Genomic DNA, 25,502 nt, shown 5'->3' on the forward strand with positions numbered 1-25,502 from the left:
AGACAACCACTGAGAAAAGTCTGAAGATTGCCTCAATTTAATACATCTTCCTTTCCCTATCCAGATATATTTTTGGTTCTAATCTACAGGGTTATATGGCATCTGTCACTGTTTACTTTAGCTTAAACATCTATCCTTACCTTAAGTACTGAGGAACTTAGAACATCATTTGGGTAACACGATGCATATCGTCTCTCACGCAAAATCCCATCCAATTATATTCAAGTACCAAGAACCTTCTTATGTACCATGATCCTGATTTCATCCTCTGTAACAAATGTCTCATCATTTCAAGCATCATTGAAGGATCTTCACCCAAGTAAGTCTCTCTTACACATTTAAGAACAACTTCTCTTACTCATAAAATTTTGAATGGATTGTACCACAAAACAGATAATTTCTGTGGTTCTGAGCATGATAAAAGAGAAATTCATCATATGGTTGTGTGAAAAGAAAGTGTCACTGGAACAGTAGGGTCATATTAGATGTTACACAACTGTGTCTAAAATATCACAAGTCCTTATACATGCTATGGCAGTTGGAATTACATAAAAAGTACATCATAAGAAGTTATATAAAAACATACTGCCCAGATAGACTATTTACAGGAGATAAACCAAAGTCTTCTCAGAGCCTTTGGAAAGCTTTTCCTCAATCCTTCACATACAAAAAAAATTCCATCTCAGGGAAATGAAGTTTTCCTCTCTTCCACTTGAAAAGAATATATGCCCAAATCACAATTCATTTTCTAGAAGCTTCATTCTAATCAAAGTTGAACGACTGAGCCCTGCACTGCAAGGCTTCCCTGCCTGATGAGTTGGGAAAAGGATGCCGCCAGCCCTTTTGCTTTCCCACTTTCTTTCATGCAGGAGACACCACTCTTGGTCTCACTTTATGTCACTGCAAAATGCTACATGGAAATACTGCAATTATATCTATCACAAAGTGGTCTTTCCTCTGTGTATTGTCTGCCAAAAAGTGCACTGTCAAGGAAGAAGTCAAACTGACTTTTGTTGACTTACATGCTCCAGAAGTATTTTCATTCACCACAGAGGAGCTACGCTGACTTGCTGTGTTTCAAAATCAGAAGCTAGCGCATTACTGGCAGTACAGGCAGTTGGTGCACGTTCCCCAGCAGCATTAATCCGGATATCTTTGGGGGATGTCAGCTGAGGAGCAGAGCCCAAGCCCATCAGCCTGCTAGTGTGGTCAACACCCTTGTGAAAGCTCTGATTCTCAGATCCTACACACACAGTTGGCTAATTCCAGGACTGGAGGATGCTGAGTAAGGCAAGAAATGTCAGTTGTCAGTCTCACTTTATAGAAGCTTCATAAAAATTTCACTTCTATTCCTGACTTACCTTGAATATGCCTTTCTAAACTTCTGGTTTGCTGATCAAGGTGCAAGAAAAGATTTTGTCTCTGTTTAGGGGGAGATAAAATAAAATAAAAATGCCAGCACGTCTCCAGCATTCCCTCGACAATGAGAAACAACTCTGGCCCTCTGAAAGGACAGCACAGAAAGTTCAGCTGAGTTCATCATGGAAGTGGCATGGCTTTTTGTTCTGGGCTGCATCTAAGCTGCCATTGCCACAACTTTCTCACAAAGGTTTTTTTTCTCTTCCTTTACTACTCTGCAATTGGAACAGCAAGAAGTCCATCTGTTGTTCTCATCTCTCTAGCACCTACATCTGCCATCAGGGCTGATATGACAGCAGATCCAGCAGAACTCCTGTGTGATGAGCCTTCTTGGAGACATTCTACTGCAACAAACCCAAGACAAAGAAACAAAACAGGAGAGACCAGAAGAGTCAACAGCTAAATCCTACAGTCTACACTGTTCACATTTTGCTGCCAAATGGCTTTGATGAAGTTTGACATTGAAAAAATGAAGTGTAGGAAATAGGCAAGGTAAACTGTGTAGGACATCTTCACATAAAAGTTGAAGATGAGGAGCAGGATGATGGAATTTGTCTGTCATGCTGGGGTTTGAAAGCCACACGGCATACTTTGGAGGTTAAATGTGATTAAACTCAGGTAACCTAGCAGTTACAATGCAACCCTCTAGCAATTCAAACCCTCTCCTTATAAACACACAGAATGTTGTCAGTGGATAAAAAGGTGATCCCACACTATCTGCATTTTTCCCACATTCAAAATTGTGCACAATATTTCAGAACTGTTAAGTAGAAATTTGATGATACAGTGCATCCAGCACTGGAGCCCCCAACATAAGAAGGACATGGACCTGCTGGAGCAAGTCCAGAGGACAGCCACGAAGATGATCAGAGGGCTGGAGCAGCTCTCCTGTCCTGTGAGGACAGGCTGAGAGAGTTGGGGCTGTTCAGCCTGGAGAAGAGAAGGCTCCAGGGAGATCTTACAGCAGCCTTATCAGCTCAGCCATGGAGTTACAACTGTTTTTCCCTCGTGGTTTTTTAAAACCTTATTCCAACTAACCCACTGAAGAGTTTAATTTGTCTGGCAAAAGAAAATAGGTTTTGCTTTTTACAGTACCATATGATAAATGACCTTCTTGCAACATGCACCTTTACAGGTCAACAAAAGATAGAATCATAGAACCATAGAATGGTTAGGGTTGGAAGGGACCTTCAAAGGTCATCTAGTCCAACCCCCCTGCAAGGAGCAGGGACATCCCTGACTAGGTCAGGTTGCTCAGAGCCTCATCCAGCCTGGCCTTGAACGTTTCCAGAGATGGGGCCTCCACCACCTTTCTGGGCAACCTGTTCCAGTGTTCTATAACTCGCATCGTAAAAAATTTTTTCCTAATTTCTAATCTAAATCTACCCCCCTCTATTTTAAAACCATTACCTCTCGTCCTATCGCAACAGGCCCTACTAAACAGCCTATCCCCATCTTTCTTGTAGGCCCCCTTGAGGTACTGGAAGACCGCTATCAGGTCTCCCCGGAGCCTCCTCTTCTGCAGGCTGAACAGCCCCAACTCTCTCAGCCTGTCCTCATAAGAGAGGTGCTCCAGCCCTTTTATCATCTTCGTGGCCCTCCTCTGGACCTTCTCCAACTGGTCCATGTCCTTCTTGTGCTGGGGGCTCCAGAACTGGACACAGTACTCCAGGTGGGGTCTCACCAGGGCAGAGTAGAGGGGGAGAATCACCTCCCTCGACCTGCTGGCCACGCTTCTCTTGATGCAGCCCAGGATGCGGTTGGCCTTCTGAGCCACAAGGGCACATTGCCTGCTCATGTTAAGCTTCTCATCCACCAGCACTCCCAAGTCCTTCTCCTCAGGGCTGCTCTCAATCCATTCCCTGCCCAGCCTGTATTTGCGCCTGGGATTGCCATGACCCAGGTGCAGGACCTTGCACTTGGCCTGGTTGAACTTCATGAGGTTGGCACGGGCCCACCTCTCCACCCTGTCAAGGTCCCTCTGGATGGCATCCCTCCCTTCCAGCGTGTCGACGGCACCACACAACTTGGTGTCGTTGGCGAACTTGCTGAGGGTGCACTCTATCCCACTGTCCATGTCGCCAACAAAGATGTTGAACAGGGCCGGGCCCAGCACGGACCCCTGAGGGACGCCACTCGTGACCGGTCTCCACATGGACACTGAGCCGTTGACCACCACTCTCTGAGCGCGGCCATCCAGCCAACTCCTTATCCACCGAGTGGTCCGTCCATCAAACCCATGTCTCTCTAGTTTAGAGAGAAGGATGTCGTGCGGGACAGTGTCAAAAGCTTTGCACAAGTCCAGGTAGATGATGTCAGTTGCTCCTCCCTTGTCCACCAATGCCGTCACCCTGTCATAGAAGGCCACCAAATTGGTCAGGCACGATCTGCCCTTGGTGAAGCCATGTTGGCTGTCACCAACCACCTCCTTGCTCTCCATGTGCCTTAGCATGGTTTCCAGGAGAATCTGCTCCATGACCTTGCCAGGCACAGAGGTGAGGCTGACCAGCCTGTAGTTACCCGGGTCTTCCTTATTCCCCTTTTTAAAAATTGGGGTTATGTTTCCTCTCTTCCAGTCATCGGGGACTTCACCAGACCGCCACGACTTCTCAGATACGATAGCCAGTGGCTTGGCAACTTCATCCGCCAGTTCCCTCAGGACCCATGGACTTGTGCACCTTCAGGTTCCTTAGATGATCCCGAACCTGCTCTTCCAGTACAATGGGCAGTTCTTCATTCTCGCAGTCCCTGCTTGCACCTTCTACAGCTTGGGCAGTGGGACAGGAACTCTTGTCAGTGAAGACTGAGGCAAAAAAGTCATTGAGAACCTCAGCCTTCTCCATGTCCTGGGTAACCAGGACACCAGTTCCCTTCTGGAGGGGGCCTACATTTACCCTGGACTTTCTTTTGTCCCCTACGTACCTATAAAAGCTCTTCTTGTTGCATTTTATATCCCTGGCCAGATTCAGTTCTGCCAGGGCTTTGGCCTTCCTTACCTTATCCCTGGCCACTCACGCAGCCTCTTTGTAGTCCTCCCAGGCTACCTGTCCCCACTTCCACCCTCTATAGGCTTCCTTTTTTACTTTCAGTTGGTCCAGGAGCTCCTTGCTCATCCACGCCGGCCTCCTGGCCTTTTTGCCCGACTTGTTTTTCATCAGGATGCACCTCTGCTGAGCTTGGAGGAGGTGCTCCTTGAATATAGACCAACTTTCCTGGGCCCCTCTTCCCTCCAGGGCCGCCTCCCATGGCACTTGGCCCATCAGGTCCCTGAAGAGGACGAAGTCCGCCTTCCTGAAGTCTAGGGCATAGAGCTTGCCATGAGAAACTTGCTTTGAATAGAGCTCCAACTCTTCAGCTCTTATATCCGCAAATTAGACATCATATAGGCATTGACACCAGTGAATTATAAGAAACAGACAATACCTTTAAAACCACTGGAAAAAAACCCAAACCTAGGCAAGTACTGAATATTCTCTTTCTCCAAGGGTGCCTTTCCAATCCAAAATGATACCCTCAGCCCACCGAGAAGAAAGCTTGATTTACCTAACCTGTCAAAAAAGGAATTCTACTTTTCAGAGCCTTTTCATTTTGGGAAGTGATAGGAGGTGACAGTAAATCAACCAGATAGTGAGAGAGTCTTCAACTATTAAAAAAAAAAAAAAAGCAACAGCTAAGCACAATTGTATTACACGTTGTTTGTCCCATCTGTTCTAACTTCAGAACACTGATGTCCAGAGTTGTTCTGGTTTTGTTAGTGAGGGGGGGCCTAAGGTGGTATCTTCTGTAGGAAACTGCTAGAAGTTGCTCCCCTTTGTTCAGTGGACTCGGCCGGGCCTAGGGCGGACCCGCTGCTGGCCAAGGCCGAGCCAATTGGTAGCAGAATGTCCCGTGATAACGCCTCTGCGATAACGTATTTAAGTAGGGGAAAACAGGAAAAAGAGAGGAGAAGATGTGAAGCAGCTGAGCGGGGGGCAGAGAGGGGGAGGCGCGAGCCTCATGGGCCTTGCAGGCCTCACCCTCTGGCCTCCCGCCGGGCAGCCGACTGGGCCCAACTCGGCCCGGCCCGGCTGCAAGAAGTGGAGAGGAGATGAGAAGTGAATAAGATGTAAAAAGGATCCTGAGAGGCGTCTGCCAGCCTGTTGTGAGGAACGGCTGCAGATGCCAAGGTCAGTTCAGAAGGAGGGGGAGGAATAATATGGCTCCTGGCCAAGATTCCTCTGCAACTCGTGGTGAAGACCATGGTGGAGCGGGTTGTCCCCCTGCAGCCCATGGAGGTCCACGGAGGGGCAGAGATCCACCTGCAGCCCGTGGAGGACCCCACGCCAGAGCAGGTGGAGGCCTGAAGGAGGCTGTGGCCCGTGGAGGGCCCGCTGGGGCAGCTGTTCTAGAGGGACTGCACCCCGTGGAAGAGATGACCCACGCCGGAGCAGTTTCACGGAGGACTGTGGCCCGTGGGAGGGACCCCACGCTGGAGCAGAGGAGGAATGCGAGGAGTTCTTCCCCTGACGATGATACAGCGGCGTAAAACAACGCGTGATGAACTGACCGCGACCCCCATTCCCTTTTCCCCCCCCGTGCCGCTCGGGAGGGGAAGGTAGTAGAGATAATGTTAAGCCCGGGAAGAGGGAGGGGTGGGGGGAGGTTATCTTGTTCCCTGTCTCATTCTCCTGCTAATTTTAGAAAATAAATGAATAGTTTTCCCCAAGTCGAGTCTGTTTTGCCCGTGACGGTAACTTTAAGGATTTCTCCCCGTCCTTATCTCAAACCTTGAGCCGTTTTTCTTATATCATCTCCCCCTGTTCTCTCGGAGGGTGGGGGGAGCAGGAGAGAGACTGCGTAGTCTGGTCCTGATCAGGGCTGAACTACGACAAGAGTTCTCTTGTACTGAGGAACTACCTTCAAAAGGAAGAAATTGAACCCATGCACTCTTCTTGCCCCAGATGCTGCAGTGCTGCACTGACTTATACGTATTTTGCATATTTGTAGAGTTCTACTGATACAATAGCAGGAAAAGCAACTCAGATAAGCAAATTCTGATGCTGTATCATGGTTTACCTACAACAAGCTAAAAGTACACACATACCTATGTGTTTATACACAACTGAGAAACATAGTATAGTAACACAAAGGTTTAAATTGAAAATGCAGCTTTAGAAGAATAAGCTGTTCACCACCACCTGCAACAGAAGTAGTATACCATAAATTTACAACAATTACATTTTCATTTGATTAAAATTTACTAATATCCACATCTAAGGGGTTTTGTTCAACAATACTGGCAGTCAGATTCTGGTAAGTGAAGATTCCTGCTCCAGTGCTTTTCCTATAACACTCCTGAATCTGTCATTCTCCAAATGAAAAATGGGAGATTATATTGGTTAGAAGAAAAGAAGAGGAGGTAAGCTGGCGAGAGCCATGACGTCTGGGACACAGAACAATAACATTAACTTGTATTTTGTCTGCAGGAAGGCAGACCTTGCCTACAAAAAAAGAAAGATCTCAAAAGCTTGTCTAAAAGTAAGGGAATATGAGGACAAGGAATCTCTCATATACAGTCTGAGGAAGTGAGAAAGACCAAAAAGCCTTCAGTGATTTCAATATTTTCCACATCAGTGAATCCCTTATCTTGTTTGTCAACCACAGGGACTATGAAGAAAAAAAAAAAATCCAAGGAAAAAGAATTAACAAGTGATCTCCCTAAATCTGTAGTAGTTGCTAGATAATCAGAATGCTGAATGATGGAACTATTACTGAAAACAAATCTATACTGAAAGCTGACACTGCTTCCTAGTAGAGTTTAACCGTTAGCTAATTCCTGATGGATCCAAAGTAGAGTTTCTTTTCTATTAAAACACTACTGTGTAAGAAGATATCCTCCTGGGAGCTCTGTGCCAAAGTAAACAAATTACTCCTGTTTCCTCCTCTCCCCAGGTCCCCTTTGCCATCTGTTGCATAACTGTAGGGCTTCAACAATGCTATGTCGTAAGCCAGCCTCTACTTCTTTGTTGCTATCTGTGTTTTAAAGCCATCTGAGAATATGAAGCAATATTCCTCATCACACACTCAAGGGGAAGGCTGAGGTATAGGTGAGGGGCTGAGGAAGAGCTGCAGGTGATGACTACAGACACCTTCCTCAGAAAACCCAACACAGCATGACAGAAGACTGGAGGTTCACCTCACTGATTTCTCTAACTGCTTTCTTTTCAGAACAGCTCCCCAGGCACAAAGAACTTGGATAATTTATCATTAAGCATTAACTTTCCACACAAGCTACTGAATTATAAATTTGGCTTTGAAGAACAATAAAAAAAAAAAAAACAAAAAACTTATCTAAACCTCTGAGGATAAAACTTAGTTGGGCACTTTCACAGCTTGTTTCTAACAGAATACCACCACCACTGTCATTAGTGTATTAAACAGGATTTTGTAGAATTCTACCCCCTGAAGTAGAAGGTATGAGATTCTTCTCCATTTCTTGATAAGCCACATTTCAGAAACGTGACTGATGAGAGGTTAAACCAGGTCATACAGTGCAAGTTCTTGTCAGGATAGGTTTTACTTTTAGAGATCATTTTATTGGTGCTTTGACCAAACAACTTTTAAAGAAGCAAAGAGGCTCTTAACTATTCTTCTCGGGGGTCATGCATTGTTGTGACAACATAATTTCCAGGAGGGTTTTCACTACAGCCATGATGCTCATCCCCCTCTCTGACCTAACACAGGACAGAGGACATTATCACACTGAGCCCAGCGTCCCTGTTTCTGCATACATTCCATTATGTAGCAATTATTTTCTCCACAACTACATAGTTTTCTTCTGTCAGCTCCTGCAACGCAAAACTGCCTTAAGTATTTTTCCAGTTATTTTAGCCTGTCAACCATTCTATTAGAGCCAAGAATACCAACCTGATGGCTACTGAAATCAGTGAAAAGATCTCCTAGTGACAGAATCAGAAATATTATAAGGGAACAAATTCCCTTTCCTGGTTGAAAACAACATAACTAGTCATATTCCTGGCATAGTTAAATATTACACTGGGTGACCCATGCTGAAGTTCAGCCAGTAGCTTGAGCTGAAGTGACATCTTCCATGTAAACTTTTGGTTACCAATACTGGTATAGATTGGCACAAGTCAGAGCTATATGCAATAATAAATACATTTCCTGCATACTACAAGCACTATATTCCCTTCGGACACCAACTCTGGAACCTCCTTTATTTGCAATTACATCATCTGGGAGTCCTGCAAACCCACCAGAGATACTCAATGATGATCAATTTTGGGTGTCTGATTCTTGACAGGATCCTAAAAACATCTGCAAACCAAAAAGATGGGGAGAATGGGAGGAGAGTATTCACACAAGTAGAAACTAAGAATCACGAAGTGCACTGTAACTTACTGTAAGTGGCTTATTGTGTGCCATAGCCTCACTGTGATGGTATGATAGGGAAAGCTAAATGAGAAGATTAATTGATCCTGTGCAACTTCCTCAATGCATTTCCATACAAAGAGGCTCTATTTCAATACTAGCAAAGTGTAGGCATGATTGCTTATAACAAACTTCAAATAAAGTAGATCAAAAAAGCAAACAGATTAATTCATCCCTCCATCTTTGCACTGCTCACATTTTACAGCTCCTGTCTTCAAAACTGTCAAGACCTGCAGCAACTACAGACTTCAACTAGCAGCCAGTTTAGAGTTATAGTGGTGAGCCTTCCAACACTAAAACACTGATTTCTCAAATTTCTTATACTTTTACTTCTCTGTGTCACAGGACACCGAGTGGAACTAGCTTCCTCAGCAGCATCACAGTGAGACAGTCAGTTTGAAAGCAGCTACTTTTGTCAGCAGCCACTCTGAGGGTATTAACACTCAAGACTGGTCAAATATGGGCTGTCCCCATTTAGCATTCCATCAGGAATGCAACAGACAACTGCTGCACACGCTGTCATGTCTTTTAAAACAAATAAGTCTCATCCTTCAGAAAGGGATCTTTATTAGATTTACAAAGTTCATTATCAATAATATCTTAACCCCTATGGGAAAAATTACTTAGTTTTGCCTTCATGTTTTGTTCATCATATTATGCCCCTGTTATGTCATTCTGTGTTTTTAATAGTGCTGCATTTTTATTGTTAATGGAAACAAAGGGCTGTAGCTCTATCATTAATGTCAACTTGTATAAAAAACATTGTCCTCCAGAATTCAGTTGCTTTGGACTTTCTAACTAGGAAAACATTTTCTAATGCAAATAATATTTTATTAATGTCAGAACTCTGAATAATTCTGACAAGCAAACTGCTATTATTTTGTATATGTACACGCAAGTGCCTGCCTTCCATATAGAGGAAAATGCCATCCAGGTATAATATGCCATTTGAAAGGAAAACAGCTCTAGAAATCAGCAGTACACTAGCTTCTTAGGAACCAAACCTTTCCAAATCCTCCCTACGCTTTTAAAGGTTGTTAGGATTCACAAAAACGCACATTTGTGCTATCAGTCTTTTCTGAAAAGACTTTATCAGTTCTACCTGAAACTAGCTGTTTCATTGCTCCTAATAAAAACTCTAGAGCAACTTGGCCCAGTGGTCCAGCTATGTATCAGCAAAGAGCATTTGGCAGGGGGTATGAGAGAGATGTGGCACAATGTGCTTCTGAGATGACCAGAAAAAGGAAGTGGTGAATTTCTGAACATACGTCTCATGCCAGTCAGCATCATCTGGTCAAACCAGAAAGTTCCCAGTAGAGGATGGACATCCCTCATGGTGAGAATCTGCAGTTCTTCAAATACCAACAAATAGTAAAAGACAGAACAAGGAGCAGCATCTACTCCTTCTTGTCAGGCGCTAAGCCTCTGGAAGGCACAGAAAGAGACGTTCCTTACTTAACAGTAGTTTGAAATTTGTTGGGAGTCTTCTGAGGTTTTCTTTTAAGAGCCAGTTACACTCTAGAAAAGTAATGTTTTGCTTAAAGCAGAGATTAAAAAAACATTATTCTGCATGGTTGTTTAATATGTCTTTGAAATTAGAAACTATGTTTCCATGTTTGTCTTAAAAGCAAATAAACTTTGTTGACTAATATTGTTGTCAAATTACAGTGCATAGGGCAATTTTTTAGAGAAAAGGTCAGTAATATTTGGAAACACAAATTACATTTTCTACATAATCACAAGATGTAGTATGCATTCAAACAGCAAATGTTACCAAACCTAGATGGTGAAAGAGTTAGAAGAAAATAAAATAATAATTGTTTTGATGATTTTGATATTTCGGCATAACATCAGAAATAATTTTGTTCAAAAATGTCTGAAAATGTCACATGTAAACTCACTTAGCAGAATTACAGTAAGGTCCTCTACTTGATCTTTCACAAAAATAGACTCAGAGTTCCTACAAGATCTGATGAAAAAAATAAAAAATACATTGTCAACTTTGCCCTTTCATTGACCAACAATGCTGTATTAAATACTACAGTAGTAATGTCCTTCATGTTCAGCATTCTCCCATAATGAGATATTTTTCCCCCTAGACTTTTCCAGACTTCAATTTTTATTTTCAGAAAATAAACAGAATATGATAGGATCCAACCAAGTCAAGAGCAGCTGAACTATTTGACATGTCTAGATGATTGTGACAAAACAGTATTCAAAGCCCTTTACTTCCTTAAGAGGTGATGTTAACAAACTTACTGAAATCAGTGACATTTAAGTGGGCTGCTAAGGTACCTTAAATGTAATACCTTCAGAGCTTGTCATAAAATGCAACAGACAGACGAAAGGATACCCACTCTGTAGAAAAAAAGATTGATACTGGAGAACAGAAAGGAAACTTCTTCCTATGCTTCTATGTCAAAAAAAAAACAGAGGAAAAACAATATCGATTTGGAGAATAATGAAGTTCACAAAATGGTAGAATGGTTTGGGTTGGAAGGGACCTTCAAAGGTCACCTAGTCCAACCTCCCTGCAAGGAGCAGGGACATCCCCAACTAGATCAGGTTGCTCAGAGCCCCGTCCAACCTGGCCTTGAATGTTTCCAGGGATGGAGCATCCACCACCTCTCTGGGCAACCTGTTCCAGTGTTCCACCACCCTCATTGTAAAAAATTTCTTCGTTACAAAGGAAGTCCTCTTTGGCAGGGCTACTCCAATTCCTTCATTCTCCAGTCTGTCTTGATAGCAGGGGATGCCCTGACCCACGTGCAGGACCTTGCACTTGGCCTTGTTGAACTTCATGAGGTTCTCACTGGCCCACCTCTCCAGCCTGCCAAGGTCCCTCTGGATGGCATCCTTTCCCTCGTGTGTCAACCGCACCACACAACTTGGTACTTTACCAAACAGATCTCTGAAGAGAACAAAGTCTGCTCTCCTTAAGTTCAGGGTAGTGAGCTTGCTGTGTGCTTTCCCTGCTGCCCCAAGGATCTTGAACTCCACCATTTCATGGTCACTGCAGCCAAGGATACCCTTGAGCTCCACATTCCCCGCTTTGTGAGAATGAAGTCCAGCATAGCATCTCTCCTCACTGGCTCCTCTATCACTTGGAAAAGGAAGTTATCACTCACGCATTCCAGGAACTTTCTGGATTGCTGTGTTGTCCCTCCAACAGATATCTAGGTCGCTGAAGGGAGGACCAGGGCTTGTGAACATGAGGCTGTTCCTATCTGTTTACAGAGGGCATCATCCACTTCATCTTCCTGGTCAGGTGGCCTGCAGCAGATCTCCACTATAATGTCACCTGTGCCTGCCCTCTCTTTAATCCTTACCCATAAGCTCTCTGTCAGCTCCTCATTCATACCCAGATGGAGCTTCACGCACTCCAGTCGATCATCAACATAGTCTATTATTTCTAAAGAGCCTGTATCTCCCTATTTCAATACTCCAGTCATAGGAGCTAATCCACCATGTCTCCGCGATGCCAATAAGATCACAGTCCTGCAGGCATGCACACGTCTCTAACTCCTCTTGTTTATTCCCCATGCTACAGGTATTTGCATAGAGGCATTTAAGATGGGCCCGTTATGAAGTGGACTTGCTAACTGGAGTGGCTGGAATTCCTTTGTGCTGCTCTTCAGGTACTCTCCTGTTGACCTGTGATCTTTCTCCACGCTCTGGGCATCTGTGGCTGGCACTGGCATCAAACTGGTAGGAGTGAGATGGAGGCTCCCCTCTCCCAGCAACTTTAGTTTAAAGCCTTCACCACCTTGGCAAGCCTATGATCAAAGACGCTTTTCTCCTTCTCTGACAGATAGACCCCATCAGCCGCCAGTAGACTAGGTTTCTCAAAGAGAGTGCCATGGTCCAAGTAGCCAAACACCTGGCCGTGGCACCAGTCCTGTAACCATTTGTTGATTCACCAGATTTGACTGGCCCTTTCAAATTCCTTCCCTTTGACTGGGAGGACTGATTAAAAAAAAGAAAAAACTACCTGTGCTCCAGAGTCCCTTACAACTGCTCTCAGGGCTCTGTAATCCTTCTTGATACTCCTCACACTGCTCCTGGCTGTATTACTGGTGCCCACACGGTAGAAAGATCATTTGGTCTAAGGATGGGACTGCCATCCTCAAAAAGAAAGATGGGCCACAGAGCTGCTAGTGAAAAGTTCAAAAGTGAAGGAAGAAACAACTGCAGTCCCAGAAACAGCTGATAAAGAACTTAGGTTTTATACTTTAAATGAAATTACTTTAATCTACAGCATACATGCTACTGTTTGTGACTGCACAAGCATGCATTTGACTTGTATGAGCTAACAGCATTCAAGAAATAAATGTCTGGGCCATACAAGACCTTCTGCAGCCGAACCCATAATCCCAACTAAACTTTTTACATAATTCTGCACTAACCTACAGAGTTACTGCAAGCTACAAGCTTGAAAGAATAACCAAATGAAATGATCATGCTTTCCTCAGTTTTGAGCTTATAAAAATTAATCATGCCTGATACTACAGTTGTTTAAAACTCCTATATTTCACTCATACTCCAAGCAACACTTCTAGGAATAACAAATGTCTTCCACATCCATCTGATCTCTTTGTTTAAGTAAAAATTTAAGCAATGCTCCCTTCAAAGGAAAGTTAGATACAGTGGATACAAAAACGCAAACATCTATGAGAGGTTTTTTGGTTTCAGTCATGTCACACAATAAATTTTTCTAGATCTATGGAATAATGGCCCTGACACTACAATTTTTGCCGGTCTAGGGAAGCTACCTCACTTCTCCTCCAGTGACAGAGACACCCAGGTACACCATGATTCCTGCCAAGGAAGGGTCCTAATCTTCAATAGCTCCACAGCTCCTATTGGAAACACTCCAGGTCACAGACAACCTAATAAGCACAGTATCAGAACAAACATCTTAAGACATACTTTCCAAGCCTTTATAACATCCAAAAAGCCAGACTCAAAACGTCTTCTATGTTACTCCCACAACTACCATAAAAACCTCCAGATTTCCAAATAATCTGCAGTTAAAATGAAAAGACTGGTAGACAGAAGCAGAAGAAGCGCTATTAAATTAGGTATAGACATCCAAGTCCTAAAAGCAAAATCCCTAAGGATGTCACTTTTCTCCAGTTTTTCCATTGGGCAAAGCTAGGAGTTAACTTAAAGCATTTAAGCTGTAGGACCGCACCATCCATTTGGGTGGAAAGTCCCCTGTAGGGGAAGAAAGCCTGTCCCTTGCACAGACACTCACTCTTATCCAAACCTTTATTTTTACTTTGGTTTTTGGAGACTACATTAATAGTAGTATGCTTGGTTTTGTACAAAACACAGGATTTCAGTTTCAAATTTAACAGATGCAATGACACTCTGCAAATACTAACACACAGCTACCAGATCTTTACTCTAAACTCTGTTGCTTCATTTCATTTCTCGACTAAGTCTTCTTTCACAGTCTGACAGCGACAACTAAAATGATGTAGTTAAAGTAATAAACAGAGAATTTTAAGTAGCCTGTCAAAATAAGTGACATTTATATCATCTTAGTCTTAAACTCTCATGTAAAGTTCCATTCAAATTAACTTCTTCATTATACAATCAAATGCTAAAAGTTACCCTACTCATTGAAAGATGCTGCATTATCTCTCACAGCAGTTAGCCAGCTCCAGCTCTTTTCCAGCAACAGCATTTAGTGCTCAACAACAGCTGCTTCTTCATTAGGAAACATGCTTTTCTTGTTAGCAATTAAATTCTTTTGAAAGCACATCAAGTCAACAGAAACCTCTGACATTTTGTTTGGTACCTGCTGAGGTATCAGCAGAACCAACAGGCCACTGAGCTTCAAGCAAGCAACATTCTGGTTGGCAAGTTCTGTAACTTTAATAGATCCAAGGGCAATAATATCACTGTGGAAGGAACTCCCCTTTAATTTTTCAAGGTAGCAAAGATGACCTAGTGATTTGGGAGTTCTGCCACTCCAATTAAAACAAAATAAAGAAATGTGTAGTACTAGACAATGTGAAACAACTAGAAAAAAAATGTTGAGGCCAGGAACTAAATAAGTAGTAAAAAGAAATGCTACAAGAAGAGGCCTCTACTTAAAGTTTAATTCTTTCTGAAATTCCAGCAGTCTTGAATAGCTCACAAATGTTGCATGCTAAAAGGACTTCAATTTCTTTGCACTAATAGAAGCTTTAAAACACTATTTATATTGTTTTCTAGGCTCGTGCATCACCTCTGAAACACCTCTGATGCATTAAACATTTAAATCCCCCCTACTTGTAAAATAAGTTACATTTCTCCTTCTCACAAACTATCACTGGCACCAGCCAAGACTTCCTACCATTTCTGCTTTAAGCTTGATGTTTATTAGAAGACCAGAACGGGGGCTGGTTTTCTTACCCTTTGAAAGGTTTTTGATTTGTTACTTAACTAAACATGTTTGTACAGCTTTCTTCATATCTACAAGTCCTTAATCCACAAGATGTCAGTTGAGGCAATAATTATATTAATAAATTGTAGACAGTCTAAGAAGAAAAGAAAGATGGAGAGGCATTTGGAATTAACATGCTGTGAATCAGTCCTGCATCATCCTTTGTCAGTGGCATTAGCAGGCTTTTTTTCCCCCCCTTCTTGTTGCCTTTTAGTAATAATTTTCGGTGCATTTGACACATTTCATCTCACTCAATGCACTGAACCCTAATACAAGCGAACACTAGTTTGTCAAACATACGTTATTTGAGGATGCGTATCAGTTAATCTTACACGGCTGACATTGTCAAAGACACACACACTGGCAAGAGCTAAAAACACCCTAAGCAAGGAGGAAAGGGGGATCATGCGAGAGCACAAGCGTGGCTGCTGAGATACCAGCACCACGGCAAGGCCAAAGCCCCCAGATTCCTGTCTCTTAGGTCTCCCCAGATGAAAAGTTTCCCACATCAGTTTCGAAGCACACATTTCAACTGCTGTTGACAAGCAGAATTGCAAATCTGAAAAGACTAGTTATCTACCTGGCATAGGATCCAGCATCAGGTATTTTAAGAGCAAGATGAGAGCAAGACTCTGCTCTGAAAAGACTTTTTAATTGCCCATGTTAGTTTCACAGAAGCCTCTATGAATATTTATGGATCGAAGTAGAACACATGATTAAGTCTTTGCAGCACTACGGCCAGAATTTGCAACTCAGGATATCCATATTGTTTTGCTGCTATGCACATTACAGAGTGAAGTCCTAAAAGGTTTTTTTTAGAAAAAAAACAAACAAACAAAAAAAACCCATGCTACAACAGCAGAACTTCTAGGGATGCCATTACATTTTAGTGTTTCTTACAGCTGTTTTTAGCAATGCAAATTGCTAAATGCATTCAGTTTTCAACAGGAGGGCCATCATTAAAAAATTGGCCTTTCTGGAGATTATGCAACATAACTGTGAGCTTTCTCCTCAAAGTTCACAGCAGCTGGAGACATGATAAAGTAATTAGGCTGCAAATCCCCTGATATGAGTCTCTATTTCTGTTCTACAATTTGGCTTAAATCTAGATGTGAGCCAATATGGAAAATAATTTTTTTTAATAAAAATAAAACTCTTATTTCTTCAATTACCAAGTCCATTTATATTAGTAAATATGGTTACCTGAGATTAGGGAAGATAAATGGAAATCAAGAGGACTACAGTAGTAATAATAGTATTTTCTACATATATTTAATATGAACTTGCTATTAAAATAAATTTTTAAAAGTAGGTTAAAACAAATAAAAATCCCTCCCTCCATTCTGGTTTATTTCAGATACTAACACTATTTCAGACCTAGTGACTTTTAAAGTTTCCTGTGTATGATTTGTTTTTTCTATTTACACATTCAACAGACCTAGATGTAAATTTTTTTTTAAAAAAAAAAGGTAATTAAGTTCTTTATTCCCCAACTTGGCTTTCAAAAAAGATAACCAAAATCCTGAAAACTACAGATAAAGACTCAAATGCAGAAAATTTCTTGAATTACATAACTGACTTCTTCCAAAGGGCTTCATATTGCTACCCTTACTACTCATTTTTGACGTCTTATAAGACAGAAACATGCTGAAAAGACTCTTTCAGAAAGAAGAAATACGTAAATTCACTCCCCAGGTACACTGTTTACTGCAAACAGTTCCAAGATTTCAGTGGTAATACTGCTTGCTCCTTAATGAGAGACTATTTTATTTACTCAGAACAACTTTCATACACTACTAATTTTCAGAAGTTAGTAACAACAGATCCATCTCCTATTTACAAATTCAAGGTAGAACCACATCTGCCATTCTACCAGTGCAAATGTTTCTCAGAAAGAATATGATCATTTTGGACCTAACAAAGAACCAAAGAAAATACAACTAGAGAAAATACTCTTTACCCCAGAGCATTTACAAGGAATGCTTTGTATCTGTAGGACTTCAAGAAGTGTCTCACTTTCTTTTCAGGAAAGGCTAAGATTTTATTTGGGATTTACAACACAGTAATGCTCTAATGCAAATCCCCCAGGAAGGGAGGCAGTAAACAGGCATTCGTAGGAGAGAAGAGAAGGAAGACCCCACCAAACATTTTGACAGCAATGCCTCTAGTTTGCAATCCAAGATCTTAAACAGTTCAGGTTAGAAGGAAAATATTGACATATAGCAGCCAATTCAGAATAAACTGTCTATGGGTTTAACAGCTGACAACATTCATTCAGAAAACTCTGTTTAAGCAGCCAAGGATGTCACAGAGCTGGTTTGTTTCGCACATAGGCAGCCCATTCTGTTCTACAACACTTAGTAGTTCCTTGGAAAATTTTTCTTTTCAAGGCAAGTGGTCCTAGATCAAAATATCTTTTTTTTTTTTTCAAACTATAAACAAGAAAAAAAAAAAGGCATCATTCCCACCTGATCCATTATATAATTTACCTGTAGACACGTACATTACAAAAAGAGACAGAAGTATTAAGAAGAGAATCCTTTTCCTATTCTCCATCTCAAAGAGCAGTTTGTACTCAAAAAAAATAGGTTAAAAAAATTATTGCCATCTCTATAAGAAGATACGGCACAAAAATCTTCACCCTGGAGAAGGTAAAGTTTGGAAAAGAGATAACCAAGGAAGCACTGTAGAGCAGAAGGTTTCTATAGCCCAACCGTAACTTCATAATAAGAAACCACTCTCCCAGCAGGCACTGGTAGGACTTTTTATTAAAGAAAAGCAAAGAAAAGAATAGCAGATTTGGATGGGTAGGTATAAAGAGGATGCAGGTATTTTGTTTTCTAGTCTTTAGTAGACAACAGTTCCCCTTGTTCATTGCTCTACACCTAGGCAGTGCCCTAAGTCTTCACAGAAAGAGGAAGACTTCACCTTTCGGAACCAGTGTGGGTGTTGGTGATGCGCTTAGGAAAAAAAGAAAAATGCAGTTCTACAAATGAACTCTTCCAAGTACCTGACACTGAGTGGAATGAATATAAGCCTAAGACATTTAATGCCTGACTCAAAAAAAATCTCCACTTCATCTGAGTGAGTCTTTGACTCAGTCTTTTATTGCAGAGATGGAGGAGAAAACTTCAGCTACACCGTAATGTTGCTTGTCCCAAACAGATTACTTCGGAGAGAAAGAAACTGTATCTTTAGCAAGTAGTATACATGTAAATTAAGTCAGAACTGTAAGGGAGACACCAAAAGCTTTTCCGCTTTTGAAATGCAGTCAGCATCTCCTCTGTGGAGCTGATGAACATATAAAGAAATGGAATAACATAATTAGCTTGACTTTCATTAATATCCAGTAAGGTCACTGTCAATCTGACCAATGCTATATATAAAATTTCCTCCAAAGGTTGTGCCTAGGAGTCTAGGTTTCGCCTGTGACTTCCCCCCATCCCATGCACAATTGCATAATTAGATTTTTCAAAAACATAAACAAAACCTTTCACCCCTCCCATGCAGCTAGCTGTGTCAGCTCTAGAACATACATTCTCTTTGCAAACATGCCAACATCTTGTGATGGATACTCTGACAAGTGCTGACACTGCTATGAAAAACCAATGCTTGGCTACCAGATTTTGTGACAATGCCAGGAAAAAAAAAATTGCTACTTCTCTTCCTCCTACGTCCCATGGAAGACAAGGAGTTTGAAAATGAGATATTAAAACACAAAAGTAATCAACAAATATCCACAATTAAAAGGAACTCTAATAATACTCTAGAACAGAGCTTTAAATTTAGCATTTCATTCATCCTCTAATATCAGGAACCACAATAAGGAAAATCTCTGCTTCTCCTTCAATCAATACAATCCGTTAAGAGTCCAAGCTTCACAACATTCACATAAAATATTAGCATTATATATTTGCAGTAGATAAACTGAACCAGCAAGGCAATCAATCAATTTTCAATTACTTGTGGCAACTAGATAAGATGATAGTGCACAGACTAACAACTGACAATAGTCACCTAATGAGCAGACTCATGCCTTAGGGTAGTCACGAGCCTCTGGGGTACATAATTAATAACAGCTGTTTACAATCATTAATATATATTTCCTCTACTGTCTTCATGAAGAAAGTTTATTATATGTAAACTGAGATGTGCTCATCACACAACCATCCAGTGGAACTTCTTTTTTCAAGGACCATACACTGCATCTAAGGTTATGGGGAGGGAGTTCATGAAAAGCATTAGTAAAATTACAGGTGTAGCAAGAGCATTGACTTACTTATTACTTAGTATATTGCAGCATTTTTACATCTCAGTAGATGTGTTCTGAATAATGCCATACTTACAACATCAAATTTCTGTGTGATGTTCCCCTGGACATCAAGTAAATAAACTTTGCCATAATGCGTTCCCAGTGCCAAAAACTGCAAAAGAAAGAGACTGATTACATAAACACAAAGACTCTGCAACCAAAACTACAGCAGTGCTAAAGGAACTCCAGGATGTTTAGTGGATCAATGATTAGCTGCACCCAGGAAAAAAACCCACCTTCTATAGATGAAGCTTATTTTAACTGCACCTAAAGAATAAAACAGTGCTTCAAGCCCATATTACTGTGATAGTGCAAGTTAGCTGTCAGAATGAGTCATGAGGACCCTCATCCACTGACAACTAATGGTGTGTCTGCAGTCCAAACACACTGCCTGATGGACTGTGGCAGCAAATTAAAAATGCAGCGTGAAAGCAAGGACCAACACAGATCTGAAACAATTCCTGTATCCTTTCCACAGCTTTGTTTCAATCACAATGGTTTCCTTCGGGCTTTATTTTTAACTCTCCTTCATCATTAACATAAAACCAAAACATTCAAACACAGCAAAAAGCCACCGGTAAGCCAGTGGTAAAACACTGCTGAATTATGGGAGGTCTCTGACCATTGCGTTTAAGCGCACAGATAACCACTGGGTGCTTTCCCTCACGTAGTAATGCTCCTACATTGAACACTCTCAAGACAAATACCCTTTTCCTTGGAAATCTCAGGAGTTTCATTCTAAAAAATAGTAGCAAAATAAAGAAATCTCCACACAAATGCATGCTATCACAAACTTATTTTGATACAAACAAGAAGGGAATTGATTCTGAAAGATCTGCTGTTAATTGAACCATGTGAAATACACCTAAACAGAAAAGGAAGAACTTCGGTACTACTTGATTTATGACAGAGGTTTCTTTTATTCCTCCCCTCCTTTCAGCATTACTCAAATAGTCTAGGCTCCTCAATTCTCTGTATTTCACTGCATGTGACTATGCTTCATTGCAACCTATAATGAAATGCTCAAATTTACAGGCACTGCTAAGCGTGTCAGTCAGGCAGCACAATCTTTAAAAAATAACCTTACAGAAAGTCAAGGTTTAAAAGGATTTATCAAAATGGAATTGCTTAAAATGAAATTTCAGTCCAGGCACTTAAAATATGAAGCTACATTAAAAGGAGTCAAAAAAGGGAAAGAAGGGGTTCATTAGAAATTCATCCCCTGCAATGCCTTTCACTCCTGCAAGGTTGCCTTTTTTCAGGAAGAAAAAAGTCCCCCGGGTAAAAAAATCAATACTGGTTAATAAAACATCAGGTGTGCAGACATAACTAGGTATGACTATTCCACTGCACAGGCCTGCTTGAATGCACCAGGTGCCATGACGATTAGTCATCCAGTGCAGACAGCAGACAGCAAGCCTGGTGAAAATATGATGCTTTAGCAGTGAAAAGAAAAAAAAAATAATAATAATTCTGGGGGGAAATTAGTCTGAATATAGAAGCCAGATTTTCAGGATCCCCAGCAAAATTAAAATGCTTTAATCAGAGGCATGTTTTACATAATACTGTATAATTTTGCTAATGATGATTCTTTAGCAGGGCTTCTCCTGCTCTTGCAGGGGAGAAAAAAAAAAAACAAACCAACACCACAACAAAAAACCACAACCCAGAACAAAACACGCCTGCAAAACCTATAACCCAGTTTCATTTTTAAGCTCTCTGTTGTAAGGGACCTATTCCTAAAAAACTCCAGTACCTGGCTTCTAAAAATATTGATCCTTCTTATAAATACTGAATCCAGTTTGCTGGAAAACTAAAAGTACTAGGACACTTAAACAGCCTTCCTGTGTTGTCATTCTTTGTGACAGACGCTATAGTTAAAGATCCATCTGTGCACATCCTTAAAGAAAAATCCTGTTCACCTCTCGGCTTTCAAAATTTACCTGAAGCTCAGGGAAAAAAGGCCACCGACCAGAAGGAAATGCTTGTCAATTTTCCAAATATCTGTGTAATTCCAAGTTGTCAAAAACATTTTAAAAAGACTTATTGTTTTCATTCACACAGTTAAAATACAAGCTTCATTTTAAGAGCCTCTTGAGCCATGGCAACAGTCCTTTGAGTAAAAGAAACACAACACAAGTCAATCTAAAAATATAGCCAAATAATAGAGACAGATCCCTCAACAATAACTGTGAAGGAATTATTACTGGCTGTGAAAAATTATACATTCAGAAAATAGCTATTTCCATAGAGCTATTATGTTTTACATACTAATAGTTACATGACAAATCATTAACTCATACTTTCAGATGCTCTTCAGCATTCTTCAATATTTTAAAATATTCTTCAGTATTTATAAAAGAGAAGAAAACTCAGAAAATAAAAAACCCAATTGTTTAAATCAGTAAAGAAACAAATGAAGTTTCTTCCTTGTAAGAGTAAAGGAATGATTCTTTGTAAAATTTCTGTACTTTGCATTGCCCATCACTTTCTCCCTTTCATCCTCTTGTAGTCTCAGACCTTACCAGTATTAGAGCATGTGCACTCCCTCTCCCTGTTTTTAACATACTGAATCAAGGAAGGGGAACACGGAATTGTTAGTACGACACCCTTTGAAAAAAAACCAAACAAATTAAAAAGGAACACTATAATTACTTTCTTCTACACTGTACTGACAGAAACTCAGCTGTCTTCCACATCTGAATATATGCTAAGCCAGTCCCTAGCATGATCAAGTCTGTCTTCAGTGATTCAGGCTGTACAAATAAGCACAGTATATGCCAATTTCCGTTCTGAATGAAAGAAAGTTGGGACTGTATCCCAATTCTAGTTCATAATACTGTCCAGAATTAAAATCCAGTGAGCATTTTCCAAGTAGCTTATGTAAACATCCCATCTAACAAATCACTGCACCTTGAATTCTCATCTCATTCTCTCACTGAGAAACTGTGGACTGCTCAACACAGGTTTACCATTAATTTTACTTATATTAGTGTTGGCTTGCACTGCACCTCTAGATTTGGCAGTACTTCCTCCTAGGAATACACTGATGCATTATAAGCATAGTTAAATATATAGAATCAAGCAGAAGTTCTATCTCTGCCACAAAGTTATGTAATACCTTTTCATGCACTGTCATGCAGCTGGCTGCATCCTTCTGGAGAATTTCAGTCACTCCATTAGAAAGCCGTTCATACTTCAGCTTAGGTTCTTCTTCACTCTCATCTTCCTAAATATTTTTGAGTGTAAGGAAAAAAAGAGAACAAAAAAACCCAACACAATCAGAAGTTTATTTTAGATAAAAACAAATTAAAACATACCCCAAAACTATCACACAGCAACAGGCAAAGATGGATCTCTGCTATCTCTTAACAACAGCCATTACAAACAAAAGCCAAACTTTCACATTTTTATAATTGGAGGGGTCTTGGGTTGTGCTTTTTTGTTATTGATTTCTCTTTTTAGTGCAAAGTTCTGGGTGCAAACAAAGACTGTGCAGCAGCATATCAATTCAGCTGTAAGAGGCACTTAGTTGATTATCTAAAAAGCAGGAAAATATGAGCATGTGTACTTTGTTACTTAAAGTTAGTCATTCCCAATTTAGAAGAAAAATATGAAAGGGATGGACATGGAAAAATGGATTATGATAAAATAAAGTGTGCCACTGTAGCCACAATTAACTCTAAGCTGAAGCATGCAAGTTACAATAAACTTCAAGACCTTTACAAGATGCTGCACCTCTGTAGGAAGGATAGAGGCAAAATGCTGTGAACAAAAATAAAAGCAATCCACTAGGAATAAGTTAATTGTATAAAACGCACCAATGGTTTTATGTTTAAAAAGGGGGGGTGGGGAGAAAAGAAAAAAAAAAAAAAAAAAAAAAAGAGTATAAATATGTTGTTGCCCAACTGTCTGGGAAAAGGATCCGGACACAGCATATTTCTGTGGACCACCTACATCATCTGCACGTTAGTAACTTTTCCCGGTAAACAGCAAAGCTTTCCTCTATTTCTCTTTTCAAGCATGTTAGGTATTATCACTCAATCACTACTTAGATGCAAAGAAAGATGATGCATCAAGTGGCACAGACTGAAGAGGAAGGAGATCAAGATAAAAATACACAAGCAGAAAATTAACTGCTCAAAGAACACCCAACACGTTTATCTCTTAGGAAAAGAAAATCCAAGGTGCAAAATAGCTCTCTGGTCATAGGCACCTATCTGTGCCTATGTACTGAAGTACAATGCCTGAAAGAGATTTCATACACTTCAGTAAGCCTCAGCTAATACTCCACATGCATAGACATACACAAACCCATATCCCACATGTATCCCTTGGTTCTCACTGGGAAACAGTACACCTGCCATACCCTCACTATTAGTTCTCATAAACACATCAATGTTGAGCGTGTTTTCCACATAAAACATATCTTTCATTCTTAAGCAACAAGGACACACCAGTGCAGTAGTAAAAGGAGCGCCTTTACTTCCCACCAACCACTGCTTTCCAATCCCTGGAACGCAAAATAAAAATGCACGGTGCCCGTCTACAGCAGAACAGCTATATTCGTGCAACATTTTCTTGTAGCTAATGAGGTGAAAAATAAATTTGGAAGACAGACTTTTTGTTTAAACTGCCTCTGGAGTACTAAAGCCAGTCTTTCCTGAGTTAAATATTATAGCCATTTACCATGCCTGTTACCATCACACACAGTAATATAGACATACCGTCATACAAAACACATTAAAGCCATATGGACCTATGGAAACATTCAACATTTAGCCCCATGTTTATATAAATATGCTGCAAAGAGAGGCCATTTTAAAACGTTATTTGAGAGTTTTATGACAGAATGCAAACAAGATTAATATAGGGATGTCAGCAGTCCATGACGTAGCAGTCTGAAGTGAGGTGTCAAAATGTCCACCAAGAAACAATTTTATTCAGTAAATCTAACACTGAACAAAGTTGTTATAAGACAGAATGACAATGTCAAATTACAGGGCTGTATATAAATCAGTCAAATTCCTTGTGCCTACAGATCCTTAATAAATGACTACAGGGTAGATGGAAGAGGTGATGTCAAAGAAAAAAGCGTACCTGTGATGGAAGAAGGGTGTAAGGAAGTATGCATCCATTTTACAGCAATTAATACATTACTGCATTTTATACACTGCTTGCAAAGATTACACTTGAAATGCACAGGCAATCATTGAATAAATTCATAAAAGTAAAAACTGAACTCCAGTCATCTTGTTTTTATAAGATCCCACATGTTGCTGGAGTCTGGACATCAAATGTGCAACCAACGTGAAAAGTTAATTCTAGTCTCTTGAGTAGTTTGCATAAAAGCATTCATCCATGGACCATTAGATAAAGTTATTGTAAATAAGTTTTGCCTGTCTTATTTATGAGTGAAAACTAAGTAATTTTTCCTGCACATTCATATACAAAAAACCCATATACTTTCAAAAGTCAGTGCACCGAAGCATTCTGTCAAGCTTCTAAAAAAGTAAATAAAATGAAAACTTCAAATATTAGGCACAATCATGTACGCATTTCACGCTTTCTTGACAGGTATCTTTTATGTTAAGTAAAAGTCAAGCTAAAAGGTGAATTGAAATGGGGTGGAGGGGACCTTGCTGTAAACAAAACAAAATGAAAAAGGTGATTTGCAAAAATGCAAGGTTTCTCTACTGCTTCAGACTCTACCTCATATAATTGTATTTGATGATCTCTTATTCAGAGTATCAGAATTTAGTAATTTTAAAGGTATTTTTCTATCAGGAAAAGCTTTTATGTGATTTGAACTTCTAAAGTAAACACAAGCCAGTGTTAATAAAAAGTAAATCAATAATTTTTGTTAAATTTTAATAATCATGAAAACCTACAAATAAGACCATT

General features: G+C 40.5%; 1 protein-coding gene across 2 annotated transcripts in view; it reads right to left on the bottom strand.

Annotated features, from left to right (window-relative positions):
- Nucleotides 1-25,502, bottom strand: part of VPS41 (VPS41 subunit of HOPS complex) — a 111,379-nt gene that overhangs the window by 68,567 nt on the left and 17,310 nt on the right. For both annotated transcript variants that reach the window (XM_086743023.1, XM_086743022.1), the window contains exons 3-4: nt 22,720-22,827; nt 19,633-19,710 (exon numbers count right to left, since the gene is read on the bottom strand). In XM_086743023.1, coding sequence (XP_086599149.1) covers nt 19,633-19,710; nt 22,720-22,827 — 186 coding nt within the window. The remainder of the gene's footprint in view (nt 1-19,632; nt 19,711-22,719; nt 22,828-25,502) is intronic.

Source organism: Chlamydotis macqueenii, chromosome 2 (assembly GCF_036417535.1).
Source record: "Chlamydotis macqueenii isolate bChlMac1 chromosome 2, bChlMac1.mat, whole genome shotgun sequence".
NCBI classification, from domain to species: domain Eukaryota; kingdom Metazoa; phylum Chordata; class Aves; order Otidiformes; family Otididae; genus Chlamydotis; species Chlamydotis macqueenii.